We start from the raw sequence: 21807 nt of genomic DNA on the forward strand, positions 1-21807 counted from the left end.
GTCAGTTCTTGGTATGAGCTTTCGTGTGCATGCACACGAAAAGCTCATACCAAGGTATCTGAAGAAGTGTGCATGCACACGAAAGCTCATACCAAGAACTGACTTAGTTGGTCTTTAAGGTGCTACTGGAAGGAATTTGTTTTGTCCAAAATAAATTTGTTGATCTTTTAACAGGCTGCTGCTGCCGTTGCCCACAGCTGCTTCACTTCCTTCGCGAGGTGGCGCTGTTTCCCTGCGCCAAGGAAAGAGAGGCTGTGCGTTGAATTTGGGGCGATCTGTTGCTCTGTCTGGCCGTGGACTCAATTTGGCAGTTCGGAAAGACGAGGAGAACGAAGGATGCATCGGCCAGCACAACAACCCCCTCGGTCTCGTTCCTTGCAATGCATCGGCCCGCACAGCGGAGCTGGAGGCGATTGCTTGCCCGTCTGTCTGTCTGCCTGCCTTTCTCCTTTGCGCAAAGTCACAGGCAAGAGGCTTTTGCAGCTCCCGAAACAAGGGTCACCCTTATAGATTCGGCCTGGGGTTCTTTCTCATCATGCTTTTGCAGCTCCCGAAACAAGGGTCACCCTTATAGATTCGGCCTGGGGTTCTTTCTCATCATGATGACCCATCGGAGGTCTTGCGCCCAGCAAAAGAAAGTATTCAGCTGCGTTTGCAAGAATTCTCTTGAGTGGATCGGTAGCCCACGTTAGTGCAGTTGTCCAGCTATAATGGCCTCTTAAGGATTCAGCCAAAAATAAACGCTTCCTTGGCCTCTCTCAAAGGGACAGCCGTCCTACACAGATGCATGCCCTCAAAGGAGCCCCGAGTCAGTGGAACTGACTCTGGGCATCGACATCCGAAGAGGGTGCTTCTATAAGCATCCCACTGTCTTGGGTGTAGCCAAGATTTATGGGGGGGGGGCAGGAAACCCACCTGTCATCATCCTCTGTTTGGCTGTCTAGCAGAATCCGGGTGAAATGTCTCAACAGCAGTTGTTTTAAATTACTTTCTCTTGACCCCAAATGCTCAGGGGGGAAATCTGTTAAAATCTTTCTACAATTTCTACTTTTAGTCAAGTGTGTTTTATATATTTACTTGATTTAGGGAGGCAGCTGCCCCCCGTTCCCCCCTGGCTACGCCCATGCCCACTGGATCAGAGCCTCCCGAGCCATCAGCCGCGCCAGGGCAGCGGGGGTAGCAGCTAGGCGACCTCACGTCATTCCTTTGAGAGGAAGAAAGATAACAATTGGAGTCAAAGTTGGCAGAACAGGAGGCATTATACCTTTAGGGGGCTGCCAGGAAGACCCCTGCGAAACCCTCCATCCGGATCAGTACTATAAACCTCTTAGATGTTTGGATAATTATGTGATGTGTAGATTTTAAAACAAATAAAGTAACAAACAAGGTCGAGAAGGGCACTGTTTGGTTTCTAATTCGGAACGTAATTTGCTTCCCCAACGTTTGTGCTCAGAGGTCTCAAGCCTCGCTGAGTTTAATGCGGACTTAACTTCTGGTTAAGTGTGTTGATGGTCTCAGACCCGTTTGAAACCAAAGCAGTCTAGTTTTAAAAGTAATTCGCGGCCCCAAGAGAAGCAGCACTATTTCTTTCCACCAACCCAGATGGCTTTAGAAGAGGCTTGGACAAATTCTTGGAGGGCTAGCGTAGGCCTCTGGCCGCGATACACAATCATTGGTGCTACCTGGGGTTCCCATGTCACCTCCAAACTGAAAACGTGGCCACGACCTTCCCTGCATCTATCACAAATTTAAACGAAGCTGGGGAGCAACTGAACAGCGTTAAACCAAAGGACGGATTTAAGGCTCTTTGAAAGAACAAGGCTGCAACCCTAACTCCGTTTACCAGGGAGTAAGCCCCGTCGGATCAATAGGACTTACTTCTGAGTAGACATGGTTAGGGCTGCTGGCTAACAGCGCAATCCTATGCACGTTTGCCTGGCGGTAAGTTTCATTGGTCCCCATACATATACATATACAGGATTGCACCGGAAACGCTCAATTGTGGCATAAGCTTTTGTGGACTAGGTCTGTCTAGTGTATGACCCGATTCCTTTTAATAGGAAGGAGGCAATCCTCAAAGTGCAACTTGACTGCGGAGTAAATCCCATTTAACTCAGCCGGCACGAGAGGATCTCCCCTGGAAATGCCCCCCGGGCACTCCTGGAACTTGCGCATCGGAGGACATAAACCCGGGATAGGAAGAGGAGAGCGCAAGGGCAAGCACAAGCAACCGGGAAGCAAATCCCCAAGAAATCAAGCAAACTACGTAGGCGAGCAACCCATCCAGAAGTCAAGGGCAGCGCTCCTTTCTATTAGGAGGACGCAAGAACAGAGCCAAGACCGCCAGACGAATTCACACGGCGCAAACAGTTTAGGATGGCAGCCTCAGTCCCGAAACTTATCCTTCTCCCAATAACATCAGAAGGACCAACTAAACCTGCTGCCTGTCGTAAGATTATTACATCTGTATCCACTATTTTCCCCCAAAGATCTCTTCCTGTTCCCGCCCCAGTCTTATTCCCGCAACAACACCCCTGCGCTGTAGGTAAGTGAGACTAAGAGAGAGAGAGACGCCCACGATGAATGACGGAGCAGAGATTTGTATCCTGGTCCTTGTCCGACCTTTCCCGCTATTACACAACGCCACACCAGCTCTAAAACGCGGTTGAGAATTTAAAAGCCCCTAATCTGCAAGGAGTCCTGTGCCCCACCGGCCCAGGGGGCAGAGGGACCAGCGAGCCTTTTCCTTTGGAAAGGGGAAGGGAAACGGCTGAGGCTGGCTGCAATGTTGTTTTGGAAACCCAGGACGCTGGCTGCCTCTAGGAGAGGTTTTGTCCCCGGGGGTGTCGGGTCTTTTACGCAACCTGGGAATCTCGAAAGCTCCCGGCGCGTCTCCTTGCCCTTTCCAAGAAAAGCAATTGGAACAAGCCAGTGGGCGATCAGTAGGGTCCCCACTACCCCGCTACCGAGTCCCCCTCCCTTCTAGCCAAGAGGCTGGAGGGTTTAAGTGACTCAACTTTGGGAGCAATTGGAGATCATGAAATGAAAGAGGTGGTCGATCCTTTACTGCCTGGAGTGGGGCAGAGATGGGGAGGAAGGGAGAAGATCCACATTTAGCCAGGCTTACCTCCCTCTTTTTGTATTGCGAGTCAAAGGGACCGGAAAAGCGGGCATGTCTATTCACGCAGGAATAATGTTATTCGCCCTTCCACATTTCAGGAGTTGTGCTCGGCTTTAAAGTGATTCACACCCTCATTCTATCCTCATTTACTTGGAATGAAGGCCAGAGAGACCTGCTTCCAAGGCTGAAATCCTAACATGCTGTCTTGCGCCGTAGCGCACTCTGGTGTTCAGGATCAGGTTAGGTTAGAAGGCTTATGAAGAGTGCAGTTCAGCCCCACTCAAGGCCGTGGGGCCAAATAGCCGGCTTCCCTACCTGGGCCTGGCCGGGTGGGGTCTAGTGGTTAGGCGGGTTGAAGTTACAAAGTCGCTTTGCAAAGGCGGTATCTCCACGCAAAACCGCACAGGCTGTAACTGACACAGCCCGCTGGTGCCCACTGCGCGTTTTCCCCTCTGCATGGTCCCCTCACCCACTCACCCCAAGGAAACCCGGTTCTGTTCCTCAGTCTTTCACAAAAATATCCCAAGCGGAGACAGGAGAGATCCTAAGTTACTGGGGGGGGGGGAGTGGAAGTAGCTGCCCTCTCTCCCCCGCGCGCACCGACTTCAGCAGCAGCAAGGCATGCAGGACAACTTTGGAGAGCAGGGAACCTTTCAGTGGGTCAAAGAGCAAACGAGAAGTGCCGTAATCATTTGAAGGCACTTGGGGGACGGGTTGATGGAGACCCGATTGACCTCGGGGTCAGGCTGGCCTCTGCCTTAGGAGAGGGGCGGGTTGGGGTGGCTGGGTGTGAGGCTGAGAAAGATACACCACCACACCAACCTGGATGCTTCCTACTTTCGAGCAAACCTAACCTTCCTAGTTTCGACACAGAGAGAGAGAAAGAGAGAGAGAGAGAGAGAGAGAGAGAGAGAGAGAGAGAGAGAGATTACTCCAGCGCCTCTTAAAAGGTAAAGGTAAAGGACCCCTGACAGTTAAGTCCAGCCTCTTACTGCTTGCTTACTCGGGAGCTAGAAATGACCGCAGAGATCCTGAACAGCCCCGACTGAAAACACTAGCGCATCTTAAGAAGCGAGGAGAAGGTGGCTGCCACCTGCTCCAACTGCAAACCTTGCCGCGCTACCGTTTGTGGTTTTCGTAACTTTATCCTTTTAGAAGGAAAACTGTGACCCGATGGAGAGACAAGCATGAGAACAGGGAAGGCGCGTTAAACCGATACAAGGCTCCTCTGTTAGATAGAGGGGAAAGGTTTTGGAGGGATGGGAGGGGAAAAAAACCAATCAAAACAAAACCCTTGCTCTGCAGGCCACCTAACATTGCTTCCAAATTTTGGTGTGGAAACCTGAATGAGAACACGATTAAGAATAGCAACCCTCTTCCCCAAGGATTGGCAGCGGAGGGTGCGCAATAGTTTTACAGCTCTCGGCCCCACACGGCCCCAGATAGTCTTGCAATTGCCTATTTCTTGCAGCCTCAAACCCAAACTTTCTGTTTTCGCCTATCCAGTTTGGAAGGGAGGCAACACCCAGCAAGATCCCTTGCCAAAAAAATAACGCGCTCAGGATTTCCGGGTGGCAGTGGCGGAGGGAAACAAAACAGACTCACGCATGGGCGTAGCTGCGGGGAGCCAGGGAGGGGCAGCTGCCCCCCAAAATTAAAAATTATATATACTTAAGTAACTAAGGTTCTGCCCCCCCCCCCCAACAAAAATCCTGGCTACGTCCATGGACTCACGTAACAAGCACCACGGTTCCTCCAAATGTAACCTCGTAGGGCTTCTCACCTCGTTTTTCTATTGCTCTCTTTATTGCTCCGGAAACTAGCCCAAATCCTAAACACATTCATTTAGAACTAAGTCGGCACACACTTGTTGGAATTGGCACTGGAATTAATGTGCTGACTTTTGAATAAATGTCCTTGGGATCGGGTTGTTCGTTCCAAGGAGATACTTGTCTCTTTTTCTTAGAGTGGCGAAGATCGGGATGCTAGGACCGCTCTCGTGACAGCCTTAGACAATAGCCTAGAGAGCTAGATCAACAGTTAGCGAGTGCTCCTTCTGGACTTAAAGCTTCATGCTGATCAAGCACAAGGGCTCTTTGGGAAAAGGAAGCCTCCCATTGTCAGAGCAGTTAATTGTTCACTTGCAGCCCCGGGAAGAATTTCCTTCCCAACGCTCCGATCCTAAGCTTCTTTACACGGAAAGTGGGTTCTGCTGCACTCGGATCCAGATGCCAGTCAGCAAAGCCCAGGGTCGGAGTATTTAACGATATAGTATCACTTCCTTTGCACAAATTGCAGAACTTTGCATTAAAAAAAAAAGACAGACAGAAAGACACTCTTCACTCTACCCTTGCTTTCGTTTTCCATTAAAAGGAAACACAAGACGTGCCTGTATGTGTATACACATATAAACACAGAGCTAGCCGCTTAAATGCCTTCACAATATTTTCCAAATCGTGCCCCCCCCCCATCAGAACTGGTGATGAGCAACAGAGGTTAATACAATCTGGATGTATTTCACAAATGAGTACATTCTTAAAGTATAATTTGAATACCAAAGTGCTCATTCATCAGCAGTTATTATTCACAGCAATTGTTATATTTTCCCTCCTTGACACAACATCCGCAAGATTTCCGACACCCCTGACTAAACAGTCCTACTTAGAAGTAAACTCGGTTGCTGTCAATAGGACTTCTTTCCCTGATGTCTACTTTCAATGAGGTCTCCATGGAAATGTTAACCAACCAGGTTAGAGAGTATATATGCTTTCAAGGGGGATATCAGTCAAAAGAGGGAATTCGAAGATGAATTTGAAGATGCCATCTTTTTATCTTTAGAAAGAAATTAACTAACCTAACAACAATTATTTTATCTGGTGTTTATTAATTCCATTTAAAATCTTACAGATAAAAATCAATTACATTTCATGCATTTAAAATGCAAATTTAAAGTGTTCCAGCGAAAGGCTTTTTTCCATTTCAATGTGAAATATCCAAACTTATTTCAACATTACAATGAGACTATTTGTTTGCAGGGTTTGCAAACTTCAAAGTAGCATCAGGAGTGTTTTAGTAACATTCACCATTATTATTTTCAGGAAATACACATAGGCCATCATTAGTCAGTTTCACTTGGACAGTTTATTTAATACATGGGTCTGGGTGCGCCCACTGTTTTGAAATATAGGAGAACTCTCACTTAAACTATACCTGAACTGCCAGCAAATGCAAATAAGTACATGCTCCATTAAATTAAATGTCATTCAACATTTATCAAATATTGTTTGCTTAATTACAGTCTTACGCCTATCTAAATTAATATTCAAGCAAAAACTATATCCTGAAGTGCAATTTGCTGCACACTTCAAGGGACAAGTTAAAAATGCAGTTAATTAGGACTGCAACAATAATGCTTTAATATTTTCTTGTGACCAAAAAGAGGAGGGGGGAAGAAGGGGGGAAGCTCAAGTGTACTTTAATATATTTTCAAATATTTACTGGAAGTAATATACAAGAAAAATACTATACAAAATCGTCTCCTGGACAACTGCATCTCACACCGATACACTGGTGGAGTTATATTTGTTAGCTATTTTACAACGATTCCGTTGTACAAACCATTAGGTTTAGAATTATTTTACAAATATTTGTCCCTATGACCCCCCTCTTTTTTGGCATTCAAACTACAGGCTCGCTGAAAAGCAAGGGTACTTTTTAAATTATTTAAATCAGAAAAATAATGCTACAAATAATAATTTTAATCCTAGGTGCATCTAGAGCACTGCATGAATATAGATGCTGAAACTCTGAAATCAGAGGGCTATCACGCTGGTACAATTTTTTAAACATGGGAGAAACTTTTAAGAAAATGAAGTTACTGAAAATTAGGCTATATCTCTATCTTTTAAGAGAAAAATCATCAGAAGAGATCTGAAGTCAAACACATTTCAAATTATGGGCACTATCCAGCCACAATTAAGCAATTTAAAGTCATTTGATTTCAAGAGGATAGAATCAATCTTGAGTTTAGCCACTGAAACCAACTGGACATTAAATTTGTCTGGATTATACTCAAGGTTTCCAAGAACAAATGTAAATGTTTGTGTCCAAAAGTGTTGGATTTGCCAGAGTAATTACACTTTCTCCAAGAAGCATTTTTTTAAAAGAAAAAAAGACTAAGCATGATTTAGGCTGTGATCAATTAAGGCAGAGAACTTAGATTTATAGCCCAATCCATAATTCACTTAAATTAGTGGGGTTTACACTGATACAGTCCAATTGAAGGAAATGAATGCAGCCCAACCCTATGCATGTTTTCTTCAGAAGTAAGATCCACTGTGCTCAATGGATATTACTCCCATAAACATGCATAGGATTGTAGCTTAAGGCAACTTAATTCAGTTTTACTTACTTCTGTGTAAACATATATGGGGTTGAGCTGTAAAGTTGAAATCCTAAGGACACCAAGAAGATCCTTGGACATAACCTCTTATTGAAGTCACTTATTTCAGAGCAATTGTTTTAGAATTGGATGCCAGCGAAATCTGCTGAAATTCAGGAATTTTCCTTTGGCCGTAAATCTCTCGGGCTTCAAAGGGGATATCACTCAAAACACTCCTTTACTTGGAAGAAAGTTTAATTGACTCCCATTGAATGTAACGCCCCACCCCCACCCCCCAACCTCAGGTAGGGATCACAGACTAAAATGCCTTGGACTAGCCTCCGAAGCAGTTTACTTGGAAATGTTGTAAAATAAGTAACCACTTCATTCCAATTCGGAATACTCTGGCGTAAGTGATTTGCGAATGGGGCTGGTTAGTGATCACACCTACATGCACACTCACATATCCACAAACACACACACAAATGCTTCAGGCTTCACCCTTTTACTCCAGAGTAATCCCACCAGCTTCAACGGGCAGCATTCTAGCGGGCTGGCGACTGCAGTTCAATGCAAAGTTGAAGAGAAGTTTAGGAGTGGTCCGAAATAATGGTGTTTTTTTTTTATTTAAAAAAAGCTTCCCATAATATATATATATATTCAATTCAAAGTGCTTTCAGCGGGAGATCTTGGCTGCTTTTTGTTTTGTTTCCTGATAAGAGACTCTAATTCTCAATCAATAGGTTGTTGGCTCTGTAGTTTGTCCAGATTGGGATCCCACGCCCTCCCTCCGTCCCGCAGGTTTGAAACTTCCTCCCTGCCAAAAAATAAAACCTCTTCCCCTTGGAGCGTGGAAGTCAGTGGGGAGGGGGGCTGCCTCTCTGGAGCAGCTGCTTGGGAGACCCCCAAAGATCCCGCGAGAAAGTTCCTCCTCCTCCTCCTCCTCTCGCCCGCGCGCGCGCGCGCGCGGCTCAGGCGGCGTAGCTGCTGCTAGGGCGGCCGGGGGCCGTAGCTTGCGGGGCAGGGCAGCCCAGTGAGGGGTCCGTGCGGGGGATCAATGCGCGGCGCTACTTACATGTCCAGAGAGATTTCCCCCGTGTTTTTTTGTTTTTGTTTTTAACCCCCTGACCAGAGTCGCTGAGACAGGCGCGAGGTTTCCCCTCAGGCGGCTGGGCGGGAAAACCAAAAGGCGGGAGAAGAAAGAAGGAAAACCACACACACACGAAAAGGAGTCCCCTCGGGGCCTTGCCTGGGGGCCTGCCGCTTTCACTCCAGGCCGTTCCGGTGGCCGGGCTCGGAGGCCTGCAGCAGCTCCGGGGAGTGGCAGGGCGGGCTGCCGGGGGCGCTGTGCTCGCTGTCGGTGTCGCTGCCTTTCTTGCCGCCTCCCGAGCCGCCTCCTCCTCCTCCGCCGCCGCCTCCTCCCGCGCCGCCTCCGCTGTGGGTCTTGACGTGCTTGCTGAGGTGGTCGCTGCGCATGAAGCGCTTGTTGCAGACCGGGCAGGCGAAGCGCTTCTCGCCCGTGTGCGTGCGCAGGTGGCGCTGCAGCTCGTCCGAGCGCGTGAAGCGCTTGCCGCAGAAGAGCCAGTTGCACACGAAGGGCCTCTCGCCCGTGTGCCAGCGCAGGTGCGCCTTGAGGTGCGACGTCTTGCCGTACACCTTGCCGCAGCCGGGGATGTGGCAGCTGTGCAGGCCTTTCCTCCTCAGGCTGGCGCCGGCGGGGCCTAGCCGCTCGGCCTCCTGGCAGTTGGGGCAGTCGCAAGTGGCGCGGCCCGAGTAGCGGCGCGCCGAGGAGCGCGGGGAGCCGCCTAGCGGCGCGGAGGGGCCCGCGCCCAGCATGGAGCCTCCCGCGCCCGCCGTCAGGGGCGACGGCGACGGCTCCGGGTACGAGCCCGGCAGCACGGGCTTAAATCCGTCCATGAGGTGCTGCCCGGCGGGGCTCAGGAGGTGCGTCGAGGCCGCGCCGCTGCTGAAGGCCGAGTGGCCCGCCAGGCCCGAGTAATCCGAGTTGTAGGCGCCCAGAGGGGAGTGCAGGGAGCCGGCGGGGAGCCCCGCGGCGGCCGGGTGGACCCCGTTGGGGTTCTGCACGTCGAGCCAGCCGGCGCCCACGTCCCACCAGCTGGAGGCGCCCGCGTCGCCCGGGTGCGAAGGCTTGAACCACGACTCGTACGGGTGCGCCATGCCCACGCGCGGGTAGATGCCCTGCAGGCCGTCCACCGACGTGTGCACCTTGGAGAGGAAGACCGGCTGGTGCGCGTCCTGCGCCCCGCCGCCGCCCCCGCCGCTGCCGCCCCCGCCGCCGCCGCCCCCCGACGGCCCGGGCGCCTGGAAGACGGAGTAGTCGTTGGCGAAGGGCGAGCCGGCTGCAGCCGCCGCGGCGCCGCTGGACGTGAGCGAGAAGGCGCTGGATCCCGGCGACCCGCCGCAGCTGAACGAGTCCGAGACGAGCGCGGCTGCCGCCGCCGCTGCTGCCGCCGCCGCCGCCGCGTGAGCCGAAGAGCCGTTTCGGGCCGAGGCTGAGACGCCGACGCCGGCCAGGCTGGAGCCCACGACGTTGCAGCTGCCCGACGACGACGACGAGCGTTTCCACGGGTGGAAGCCTTTGGCGAAGGGCGACGCGCTGTCCGACAGCGCCGACGGCGAGGGGCTGGGGCTGCCGATCTTGTTGCAGGTGGCGGCGAGCATGGCCAGCGGAGTGGAGCCCAGGCGCGGTTCTTCCTGCAGCGAGAAGGGAGAGAGGCCCGCAGGGAAGCGCGCGTCAGAATCGCCCGGGAAAGAGACCTCACGGCCAGGGTAGCCCCCCGCGCTGCTCGGCTTGCCCGCCGATGGGGAGACGGGGGCGGCCAGGAGCCAGCCGCGCTCGAGGAGCTGCTGCCGGACGCCTCCTCCAGGCTCCCCGGAGGACATTTAAGCTCCCGTCTCCCCGCTCAAAAACCCCCGGAGAGGCTCGCTTTGAAAGAAAGCCGACGGCTTCTGGGCATGAAGCTGAAACCGCATCCCCGAGGCGAGGCGAGGAGCAGGAACGGAGGCTAAAGCCCCGTCCAGATACATCACGGGCTCCTACTGGCGACGGGGAGATGCTTGGCCAACCCCGGAGCCCCAATCCAGAGTCGCTCGGTTTCCAAAGAGTCTACTCCAGGATTTAGCCAAAACGATCCAGATTCAGATCTCTTTCCCCACCCAGCTGTCTGTAAACTTTTTAAAGGGGGTTCTTTTTCCCACGGCAGTTTCCTCCCCCCAAACTCCAACAAAAAACAACAACCCAAGAACCACCCGCCGCCACCTTTCCTGTTCACCCCCAGCTAGGAATTAGATTGAGAGGAAAAGGTTTCACATACCTGCAGGAAATGACGGGCTCAGTGAAATGTTAAAGGAGGGGAAAAACAACAACAACAGGCTGTCGCAAATTTTTTTTAAAAAAGGAAGGGGGAAAAACCTCGCAGGGAAAGAGGAGACCGAGCGAGGCAGCTGCTTTTTCCCTCGGAGCAGATAATAGAGGGAGGGAGAGGGAGAGAGGCCAGTTCTCCGGGGATACAGGAATAGCTCAGCCCAAGCTCTGGACGTGGTTCCTACTAATGCCCTTAAAACCTTTGCCTGCACGCTGACAAAAAAAACAAAAAAAAAGTGACTGCCCTCTTTCTTCCTCCCCCTCCCCTTTTTCCGCTTTCTTTTCTCTCGAACTCACTTGGACTTAGAGAGAGAAAGGCAAAAGAGGGGGGAAAATAAAAGCCTCAATAGGAGAGACTGATAGCCCCCGGTCAAGAGAGGGGCTACTTTAACCCTTCTCCAATCGCCAATAAAAAGGACCCAATTAAAACAGCAAAGGGGGGGGGAGAAAATCCTCAGACTCACCCCTAGAAGTGAAGTTGCCATCCCACAAAGTGCCCTCCTCTCAGAGGATCTTTTTTATATTGATAAATCAGAGGCAGTGTTTTTTTTTAAGAGGTGTGCAATACAATGATCAGTTCCGCCCATTCCACCACAATTGTAGCTCCCTCGCCGGCTTTGAAGTGCCGCTGAGCCCGCGCCAGCCAATCCGCGCCGCCGACAGCCGCTCCGAGACGTGGCCGCGTGAGGTCATCATCGGCCCCGCCAAGCGCCTTCCGCCGCCGCCGCCGCCGCTGCAACGAGGCGAGGAGCTCCTTTCCGGGAAGAAAGGCGCGCAGGCAGCCGCAGAGAAACAGAGAGAGAAGCTGCCGGCGGCAAGGATGCAGGCGAACGCCAGGGAGGGCGGCGAATGCACAGGCGCGCCTCTCCAAAGCGCGCCTCTCCTCGCCCTCTTCCCGCTTCAGGTTTTCCTTCCAAAGTGCAACTCTCCACGCACCAGGCTCCCTCTTCTTTAAGCGTCGCTCAGTTCATTGCTTGGGGAGAGCATATTAAACCCCCCTCCCCAGGGGTTTCTCTCCCCCCCCACCACCACCACTTTAGGAAGGCATACATAAATCTGACAGCGCGCGCGCGCGCGCGCTCTAGGAGTTGTAGCTTTAATTTAAAGTGGATTGCTTTTGCTTTAGACTTCCACCAGCAGCCCGCTCCCTTGCCATTCTCCGGATAAGTCATTTGGGTGGTTCGGAAAACCCCGCTTTGGATGGAGGGAGGAACATTCCTTTCCATCCACCCACCGCCGCCCAGCACCTTCTGGTTATGTAAAGGAAGAGTGTTGTGTAAAACTGCAAAGAGCTGCAGATGTGGTTGAGAAGCCTGCGATGGGATTGCCCTCCGTTCCCCTCTCCAAAGGGCGGATTAAATCTATTTCAACCCCATACTCTTGCGCCTTCTTTTTTTATATTATTTTTCTTTATTTGCTTTGGGCGCGAGCGTTCCTCTTCTCTCTTTTGTTGCAAATTTGGGGTGGGGCGGGGAAACCCTCTGGTCTGCTGCTGGAGCGGTTGGCGAAGCGCCTCAGGTGTTGCGCGCAATCGTGTTGCGCGCAGGGTTGTTGTTTTGCCTTCGGTACAACCATTATTAATTTAGGCAGAAGGGAAAGCACCAGCCTAGTTAAAACGTGCATTGGCGCTTCGCCCTGTCCCAATATTGATTTCAAGGTAGGAGAGGTTAATGCCAATATTAGTAAAGAGAACCGGGTTGTTTTGACTTGAGGATGTGTTTGCCTTGGACGTCCCCGCGTCCTTAGATAAGCTTTGTAGCCGAGATCCCTAACATTGGTGTAACACTAATGTGGCAAATTCTCTTTTTTCCTCCCCAAAGGCTGGGTGGGGGTGATGGACACCCCGTTCTAACGCCCTATGCTTATTGACTGTACATCATATCTATTGATTAAGGGGTAACGCGCATTATCATACTTCGAAGTAAGGAGTGAAGTAAATTAATGAACTGCTTTCTTTCTCTGAAGGCTGATGGTTACCATAAATGTCGTGTTTCTCTCCGCGAGCTGCTCTGAATGATTTTAGCCTGTTGAGAAGGCGTGACAGGCCAGCCCAGGAGGAGGAAGGGGTGGGGGAAGGAGGGAACTCCGTTTAACAAATAAAAAAGAATTAACTTCATTGCTTTGGTCTCCTTCTGTAATGATATTCATTTTAAAGACCTAATGCACACTTGTTTAAATTTCGGATTTAAACTGAATCAATCCTATCCTTGACCCCCCCCTCACCACAAAAGGGGGGGCGAGTGCATGTGAAAGAAAACGCGTTTTACGGGAGAGCCCCTCACGTATGAATGAATGGCGATTAGCTTTATCTGTTGCCTTTATCCACTGTGCACCAGAAGTGTAACTATTAAGACATATTGGCAGATTCCACCCCCTCCTGAACAAGCAGGCAATACCTTTCCCTCGAAAAAGCAGAGAGGGTTAGAAGCGCTTGGCGTAAAACGACGGTTTTGCGTTGCCTCTCCACAGCTTTGGAAACGACAACAAAATTAATTACAGAGCAGAAACTCGTTAGGGGAAGAGGACCAGTGAAAAACTCCTTTTCTTCCTTCTCTGATTTTCTTTATGTCTTGGGGATATTTATTCTGACGGAAATGGTTATTTATTTCCAGATGGCTTTAAACATGTTGCTTAGGTAGATGTCTTTTCTTATTTTACTTTTTTATTTACTTACTTTCTGATTTACGGTCGGAAAACTATGAGGCGGCATATGGCCAGGTTGGCAAGGATTTGCAAAGGGTGTCGGTGGAACTATTCCAAACATACGGTCGGGAGCTAGAATTTTTTTTTGCGGGGGGGGAGCAAAACTCCACCGTATCCTGGTTCTTTTTGACACCTCCCAAAAAAGTTAGAGAAGGCAAGCACTCCTGAACTTGGGGGGGGGGGTGATTTTTATCCACTTTTGACCCTCACCCGGTTAACATCTGGCCTTCCCTCTCGTATGTAAATTGCTTGCTAGCTCCCGGAACTTGAGGTTTTTATATCGGCCAGCTCACACCTTAGACGGTTGCAGTTCTTATATGAAGAAAGCGTTCAGGTATCTGGAAGGGCCGGCAACTGGGGAGGCTATTCCCTCCGCCCTTTCCCCCGCGTGCACCCACAGAAATTAATAAAAACTCGCCACCCACCCACCCCGTGATGCGCAGGGTTTAGAGAGATGCGGTGCGTTTTTTCTTGCAAACCTGTAGCATCCACCACTCTGGGTTAAAGTGACGACCTATTAGCATTCTGTATGCATCTGCAGCATAAATTTCATTTGAATTTCAAATTTAATAAACCAGGAGGTTTTTAATCATCCCTGGTTTTATTTGTTTGATATTAACATGCTTATTGACCGGGTCTGTTGACCAGTTTGATCATTACAGGACAGCAAAAAGTTAATTAAAACGACCACAGCTCCTTAATCATATCATCTGTCTCATCCGTGTCGCTCCCTTTATTACAGTCTATGATGGATAGTCTCCCAGATTAATTTCTCTGTTTCTTCGATTTGGACAACAGCTTTGGGGACCTAATTTACATCCTGGGAACAACTTGCACAAGTCTGCCCTCGCCCTGAGCCTCCTAGCGCGGCTCAGAGAGCCATTAGGAATCCCACCGCTTGAGACGGAACTGGATCGGGGGTGGGGGCGGTTTAGCCGAAACCCTCCCCAAAACAAAAGCTTTCTTCCTAGCGGGGCCCTGGCGATCAGGAGATAAATAAAGCAAGAGATACGACGAGGGCCTGTAGGCAGCGAAGAAGAGGAGGTGGGGGTGATGTTGTGCGTGTATGTTTCGATTTGATCAAATGTAAAGTGGGTGAAACCTGGTCACTTGGCCGAATCGATTCTTGTCAGCGGCCCATCCGCAAAAACCGACGAGTGTTTTTTTTCCAAGTGCCACGATCCTTGAGTGACCCTTGCTTTTACGCTGCGGCGTAAACAGCGCAGAGACGCCAGGATCTCTCGGCAGTGGATCCCCACAGCATGTTTACCTGGGAGCAAGGCCCGCTAAGCTTAGCACGCGCACCTTAAAGCCAAGGAACCCGTGCTTTCAAGCTGGTTTGTGGAGTTCACACTTGGTCTTTTAAAGCGTGAACGGAAAGGGGAAACAGACAACTTTTAAGTAAGAAGGCTGGGAGGGGCGGGGGGAAGATGTCAAAAGTGTGCCAGCTCCTTAGACAGAAGGCACTCAGGTTTGCCAATACGATCGTTGCACGGCTGTTGGCGAGGAAAACCTGCTGTTGTTTTAAGAAGTCCCATTGAGTGAAATGCTCTTTCCCCATCCTTACACACACTCACCTCAGCGGCAGTTCCTGTTGGTGTTAAGTACGTACGGTGAACGGGGAAACGTATATTAGTGTCTCCGGGGTTTATGGTCCACGTTTGTCCATCTGATGAGAAATTATGGATATTTTTGATTGTTTAAAATTGCAGGTTCAGCCTTCTCTCTCTCTCTCTCTCTCTCTCTCACACACACACACACACACACACACACACACACCATACTGGGTGTTTGTTGTTGTTGTAACCTGGAAGAAGGCATTTTGTTTTTTTAAAAAACGGGATTGAGTAACGAGCCAGTAAAATGGAAAGTACCAACAAACACCCCAACAGCTAAGAGAATAGTCACTTTGTCGCGATAAGGCAACGAAGCAAGGTGTGTGTGTGTGTGTGTGTGTGTGTGTGTGGACACCCAAACTGGTGACCGGTCGTGTTATTACTTTTGCCATTCATCACTTAAAAAAAAAATCTCGAAAAGCAAGCACATCGATTTCACTTGGCTCACTTCCTTACAGTTTCTCCCATTGAATCGATGGGGCCCACAGCAACGACAAACGGTGCTTAACTTTGGCTAGATGGAAAAGCTCTTGCTTAATTGTCATCCCCAACTTTCCGTTTTCTGCGGACTTTGTTCAGTACCCAGTTAGCTAAAGCGCTTTTCCCTAATTGCACATCATAGCGTGGTCTAAATGCAGCCCAACTCGTGGGTATAGGGGTACAACGCTGAACCCCCCCCCCAATGACATAAACCCACACCATATTGATTTTAAAAAGAGGCGCGCTCATTTCCTGCGCGCACAGCAGCGGTCTTCTCCCTGTCCAAAAATGCTGCACATTTTCGCACCCTTCCTTAGGCTTTCCTTTTCAATATCTCGGGATCACGTCGTCTTCGCCCGGTTTAATTTCAGCTGGGTTGGCTGTTGTTCGACCTCTTGGACGAACACAAGGGAGGAATGTTGGTGGGCGGGGCGGGGGACAAGAGGGTCACTAACAGAGGAGGTGATGGCCTTTAAAAAACACTGATTGCACTTCTTTAAAAGAAGAAGAAAGAAGTAGGCACTTTTGCGCCTTTGAAGCAAGTGCGAGGATTGGTTCACTTTTCTTAGGGACAAAGTGTGACTGCCCAGGGACCCTCACACTTTGCCACACCCCACGCTCTGAAATGGTGCCGACCTGACTGTAGAAGAGAATCCACGTGAAACACGAGGGGGAGAGAGCTCCACGCTGCTGCGTACACACGTGTGTGTCCTTGGGGCTTATGCGCGCTGAGCGGAGGGGAGAAGGGGAGGCAACGGGCTGCCTCCTTCCTTATCAAACCAGAAGCGTCCTCAAAAGCCCCCTCCCTGCCCCTGTTTACGCAGCTTCCTTCCTCAGACATCCCCCCCACCACCACTTTCACCCTCTTATATCTCACTTTCTTACGGCACGGTTAAAACCTACTAAATCCGTCTCCTGCGCTTTATTGATTTTCTTTTGCTGTCTTTCTCTCGCGCGCTGGAGAAGAGACGAGGAGGAGGTCAGCTCTCCAGATTACCCTGCATCTTCTGCAGACGGATTATCCCGCATCGCCTTGGCGAGACCCGTTGACAGTTTGCAATCGCGCTTTCCCCCGAAGATAAATGTGACTTGAGAATTGCGCTTAATTGCAAATAATCTGGGAGGGCTGGGGGTGGTAGGTGGCTGCTGCGGCGGCGGGGGTGCCGCTGTTGTTTGGAAACACCCATGTGTTGGAAAGGGAAGGAACACTTTCACCATCGAGGGGCAGCTTCCCATAAAAAAAACAGAGTGCGCGTGGGGATGTACCTGCGGCGTGACCTGGCCACTGCAGTGCGACCTCGTCCTCGCCCCTCGCGCGAATGTGGTCTGATTACGCACGGGGGGGGGGGATGCATTAAAAGACAGGTCGCCACCGCCAGCAGTAGGAGTCACGCTCTGTAAGATTACATAAAAGCAGGAACATGGAACATTTCCGGGGATGGGGAAGGAGAGGGTGGGAGAGAGAACAGGCTCCTCTATCCTGAGAAGTGACAACCTGCCCATAAATCCCGGTGATCAAGTGCCAGGAGTCTCAAATAGAGACGCTCCCGCATAACGCCAGCCAGGATCCTTTGCAAACTCCTTTCTCATCCCGAGAATCCCAAGGTCGAGCTTATTGTTTTACCGTCTTCCCCGTAATATAACGGCAACCTCGTTTGCCTCTCGGGCTCCAGGTTGCCCCCTCGCCCAGCTGAAGCAATTTGGCGAGGAGTGTTCGTTTGCGGTTGGGAGAGAGAGAGGGAGAGTGGCCATCAGGTTATTCTCTTAGCCTGACCTGGCTTTAAGAGGGAGATGAGCAGCGCTGAACAGATGTCCCCATTTGAGCCATTCTTTTCCCACATGCTTAGTGGAGATTGCCATCGCTTAGGAAGCTCGCTTCAAACCTGGCCCATTATGGGCAAGTTATTCTGGACCACTGAGCACGAACAAAATGGGCTTCAGATCGCGTGCTTTAGAATAATTCCAGGCCAGGAAAAGCCAAACCAAAAAAACGCACGCACAAAAACCCCTCCATTTAAAAGTGTCTCTCTCTCTCTCTGTGTGTGTGTGTGTGTGAGAGAGAGAGAGAGAGAGAGAGAGAGAGGGAGGGAGAGGGAGAGGGAGAGGGAGAAAGAGAGAGAGCTCTGATGGAATCAGGAAAAACTTATTCAAAGGATCATCCCACCCCCTGCACATACTGCCGCCGCCACCGCCGCCGCCACCATCACCACCACCATGCCGACCCCCCCCCCCCGATTTCAAATCTCCTCCCTTTACAAATATGGTATAATTTACAGAGCAATTTAATAATCCGAGGGGCACTGCAAAAAAACACAAGAAAAAAGGGAGCCCTTTTGCGTTGTAAAAACCTCTTCTAATTACCTGCCAGAGCAATTAGCTGACTATCACGAAGAAATTAGATCGCTCAATGTAGCATAAATAATGTGAATAATTTCGTAAGGCGAATGGAAAGCGAGACCTGGCGTTTCTTTATAAGGAAATAACACGTCGTCCTCAACCAGCCCTCCATGAGCACCTATTAATGTCTAGGCATGTATGGCAAAGAAACCGGACGTGGACCCCCCCCCCCCAAGCACAGCAACTCTGGCTCCGATTCAGCGCTCGCTCGCTCTCCATTTACGGGGGGGGGGTGCAGAGAGAGAGAGAGAGAGAGAGAGAGAGAGAGAGAGAGAGAGAGAGAGAGAGAGAAGGGGAGAGGGAGAGAGGCAAGTCGGCTTCCAGGCGTTTAGATTCAGAGGCTTCCAGATCACAGTAATTAACACAGAGCGACTTCAATAGGAAAACCTGTTTTCCAGATGATTTTTACAATGCGGCTTTATGTCTCGTTTGGCAGTTTTCGAGAGCTGGAGTAGGTTCCTGGCCGCTTTGCTCGCCTCTCATCTGTTGAGCGGTTTGTGTGTGGATGTGTCTGTTTAAATGCCCAGACCCAAATTTAAGAGATGCATAGATATTGTGGCGGAATTTTTCTTTCCCCCCTCTTTCCCTCCGTTACTGAAGAGAAACACTTGGGGGAGTTTCTTTCTCCGACTGGGAGCCATTTATGGTGATGGTGCGTCCCAGGACAATTCTGTTAGCTGAGTTCCTCTTTGGTTATGGGATTGTCTTTATCCCATTGGAGGGGGTGCGGTATGCGGGGAGTTCCTCTCCCTTTCTCTGCTACGAGGGACTCTCCCCCACTTTTGCCACAGGGCAAAAGAAGAAGAACGCCAAGGACAAAACAGCCACCAAAAACTAGACAAGATTCCAGCATCACATCTACACTTACTCTCCTCCCCCCCGCCCCCCTCATCACACACACCTCCGATTCGCTTGTATTACCCCCAAAGCCGTCGATAATCTACATGGAAACCTCAAGAGCACTTTTGCAGAAAAGAATTGACTTTATTTAAAGGCAGAGATGGTTGACGCTGTAGTGCGTTTGCTCGTTCCTCTTGAACGTATGAATACCCAAATCTAGTGGTGTAAGGAGGTGGTCTGGGAATTTAGCTGTTCAACGAGAAAATCCCGAAATCTCTCCTTGCCTTAACAAGGAGAGTACAAAATAGGTGTAGGAACGATTTGAAGTTGGCGGGTTTTCTTTGTCCATTTTATTCGGGCAATTGGACTCTCGCACAGCCGAGCCATGCAAATGAACGGGTCACACTTGCAGATTGGATCCTTTGGTTGGACAAAGGCATTAAGCACCCTGTGGTGGGTGTCCTATATTTGGAATCACCTGAAAGAAACAGGGGGAAACACTGTTATTTTTAATGCAGTAGGTCGGCTGTTAAGGTTTAACCGATTAATGGCTTTGGAGAAAACAAAACAGTTAAAGATACAGTATCTTAGCAGAGAGGGTATCTCGAAGCCATTGATTTAATAAAGATAACAATTACTCGCTAATGCTAACGAATAATTCATTAGATCCTTCCCACCCAGCCTCTTTTCAAAGGCTTCGCCTGAAGGAAGAGAAGCCCATGGTTGATTTCCAAAAGGCCGTCAGAATATCCTTTTAGCCGGATACAATTCAGGTTCAACAGCAATTCAACATCCACGTTTTTCAGCCTGTGACAAAAACCACCCATCCATTCACTCCAGATTGCAATCCTAAATAAAACAACAAAAACAACAAAAATGCACTTTCTCGTGAGTAAGTCTAATTGAACTCAGCGGGGCATAATTAGAATCGGGTTGCACTCAAGGTAGGTAGAGGGAAAGAGAGATCTCTTTATTTATTTGCAAGATTTCCTTTATGTGGGAACGCGCAGGCTGCTGAGCTACACTAAGGTCAGGCAAAAGCAATTCTGTGTAACTGCAAAGCTTCCATAGGCTTCTGTGCCAACAGAGGCTGAGCCAAAAAAGTGCGCGGGCGAGAGAGAAGGCTTAGCTACAAATTGCTCAACTGTGCATCTAAACTGCTGCTGTTCCATGATTTCTATAATGCCGCAGCCCTTATCCAGCTCTCTCGGCCTGGCACAAGCCCTGTCCAAAAGGAGCAAATGCTTAACGATCCCGACTTATCAGTTCATTAGAAACGGCTTGGTAAATCCAGGAAATAAAATTGCGGCGGTCATTTTAGGCCAAATTCGGCAGACCCTTAATGGAGCGGAACTGGAATTGAATGGGACTGGAGCGCAAGGGGCGTTTTGCTCTGTTAAAGACCACAGCATGCCTTCTACTGAGATTCGGGGATTAAACGTCTATTTACCAATGAGATCACGTCGAATCTTTTCAGCTCCATCGGAGCTAATCCGAAATCGCTCCGTTGGCGTCAACGGGAGTCACTCCGGAGTCGCTCCGGAGTCGTGTCCAAGTTCTGTATTGTGTTGATCCTTAGGTACGTGTATAGTCCTGCAAAGCTTGCCCGCATTCGGGTGTTGTTGATCTCTTCCCTAGTCTCGGTTACCCTTAAGGGTATGAAAGCTTTGCAGTGACACAGAACTCTTTTCACCTGCTCTTCTTAGCTGCTAAGCCTGCAACGTTCCTGAATTCATAGAAGTGCAAATAACAGCACTTTCGACCCCAACTCCTACAACGATGTTAATACTGAGATTCCTGGATGGCAAACAATGGGATTCAACAAGGAGCCCATTGACTTCTCTTGCACTCCGGGAACCTGGAATCCTACCTCATCGCTTTACTTAAAATGAGGATCGGGCAAAAAAAAAAAAAAAAGGCGCGACTGCCTCAGATCTCTCGGCTGCAATCCTCTGCACACTTACTCAGGAGTAAGTTCCACGGAACTTAGTGGGGTTTAATTCTGAGTCACCCTATGTGAGCAGATATTTCAAAACAAGCTGATTTGTCCTCCACTACGCGCGCCACTCTCAGTTTATCAAAACAGGATTGTCTTAGATTCAAGTATACTATTAGACTCATGAATTTAGGGCGACAGCACAGCCCTAAACAGGTATACTCGGAAGCAAGTCTCACTTGGTTGAAGGAGACTTCTTCCTTTGTGGCAGCCCAAGGCACTCAATGGATCGGACCCCCCTCTGGGTTTATAACGCGCTATAGTCTCACTTAAAATAGCTGCGCAAGCTCTCCAAGTTATATGCAATCGTTGCCTGGCAAATAATTCTTTGAGGCCCTCGAGCTTGTATATGACTACTATAAGTCCATGGACGTCCTCGATCTCCTGAGTTTTCCTCATCTTTCCAAGAATTTCCACTCCATTCAGGAAAAAAAGCCCCCCTCCGCGGGATTTATTTATTGCCTACATCAAAGCGCTTTCTCTCTCTCTCCCCCTCTCCCCATGTGCGTGTGACTCTGCTCCCCCCCTTGATCTCGTTTCTCATCTCCAGCAGGATCGCATTTTCACTTTATTTCGTTTTCAAATTGAGTTGTCTCTTAAACATGCGCACCTGTACAGATAAATGTTATTGGGGGAAGCCAGTTTTCAGTCTTCAGCGCCATTTGGGCGGACCAGGGGTGGGGAGAGCCCGCGCCTTCAAAGGAGGAGGACCCCAAACTTATTTTGACTGCCATTTTGAGCCTCAGGGGCAAAGACAAAGCAAGAGCGAAGGGTTCCCTGCCCCGACCGCCCCGTCGGGGCCGCCCCGTCCTCGGAAATGTTCTGGGTGGACCGGGGCCCCCTAATCCCTCGCCCTTGTCTGTCATCGAGCCCCCTGGCCCATTCCTC

At 50.0% G+C, this 21807-nt stretch overlaps 1 protein-coding gene across 3 annotated transcripts; it reads right to left on the reverse strand.

Moving 5' to 3' along the window:
- Positions 1-6243: 6243 nt before the first annotated feature.
- SP8 (Sp8 transcription factor) lies at positions 6244-13100 on the reverse strand. 3 transcript variants are annotated; one of them, XM_081834892.1, is made up of 2 exons: positions 11352-13100; positions 6244-10217 (listed from the first exon to the last, which is right to left on the reverse strand). In XM_081834892.1, the coding sequence occupies exons 1-2, from the start codon at positions 11370-11372 to the stop codon at positions 8769-8771; spliced, it is 1470 nt and encodes a 489-aa protein (XP_081691018.1). In that variant the 5' UTR covers positions 11373-13100; the 3' UTR covers positions 6244-8768. The 3 variants fall into 3 exon arrangements, with proteins under 3 accessions (XP_081691018.1, XP_081691019.1, XP_081691017.1); XM_081834893.1 differs by having other exon boundaries at positions 10838-13100; XM_081834891.1 differs by having other exon boundaries at positions 6244-13100.
- Positions 13101-21807: the final 8707 nt, after the last annotated feature.

The sequence above is a fragment of the Podarcis erhardii genome, assembly GCF_964252035.2.
Source record: "Podarcis erhardii genome assembly, chromosome: 12".
NCBI lineage: Eukaryota > Metazoa > Chordata > Lepidosauria > Squamata > Lacertidae > Podarcis > Podarcis erhardii.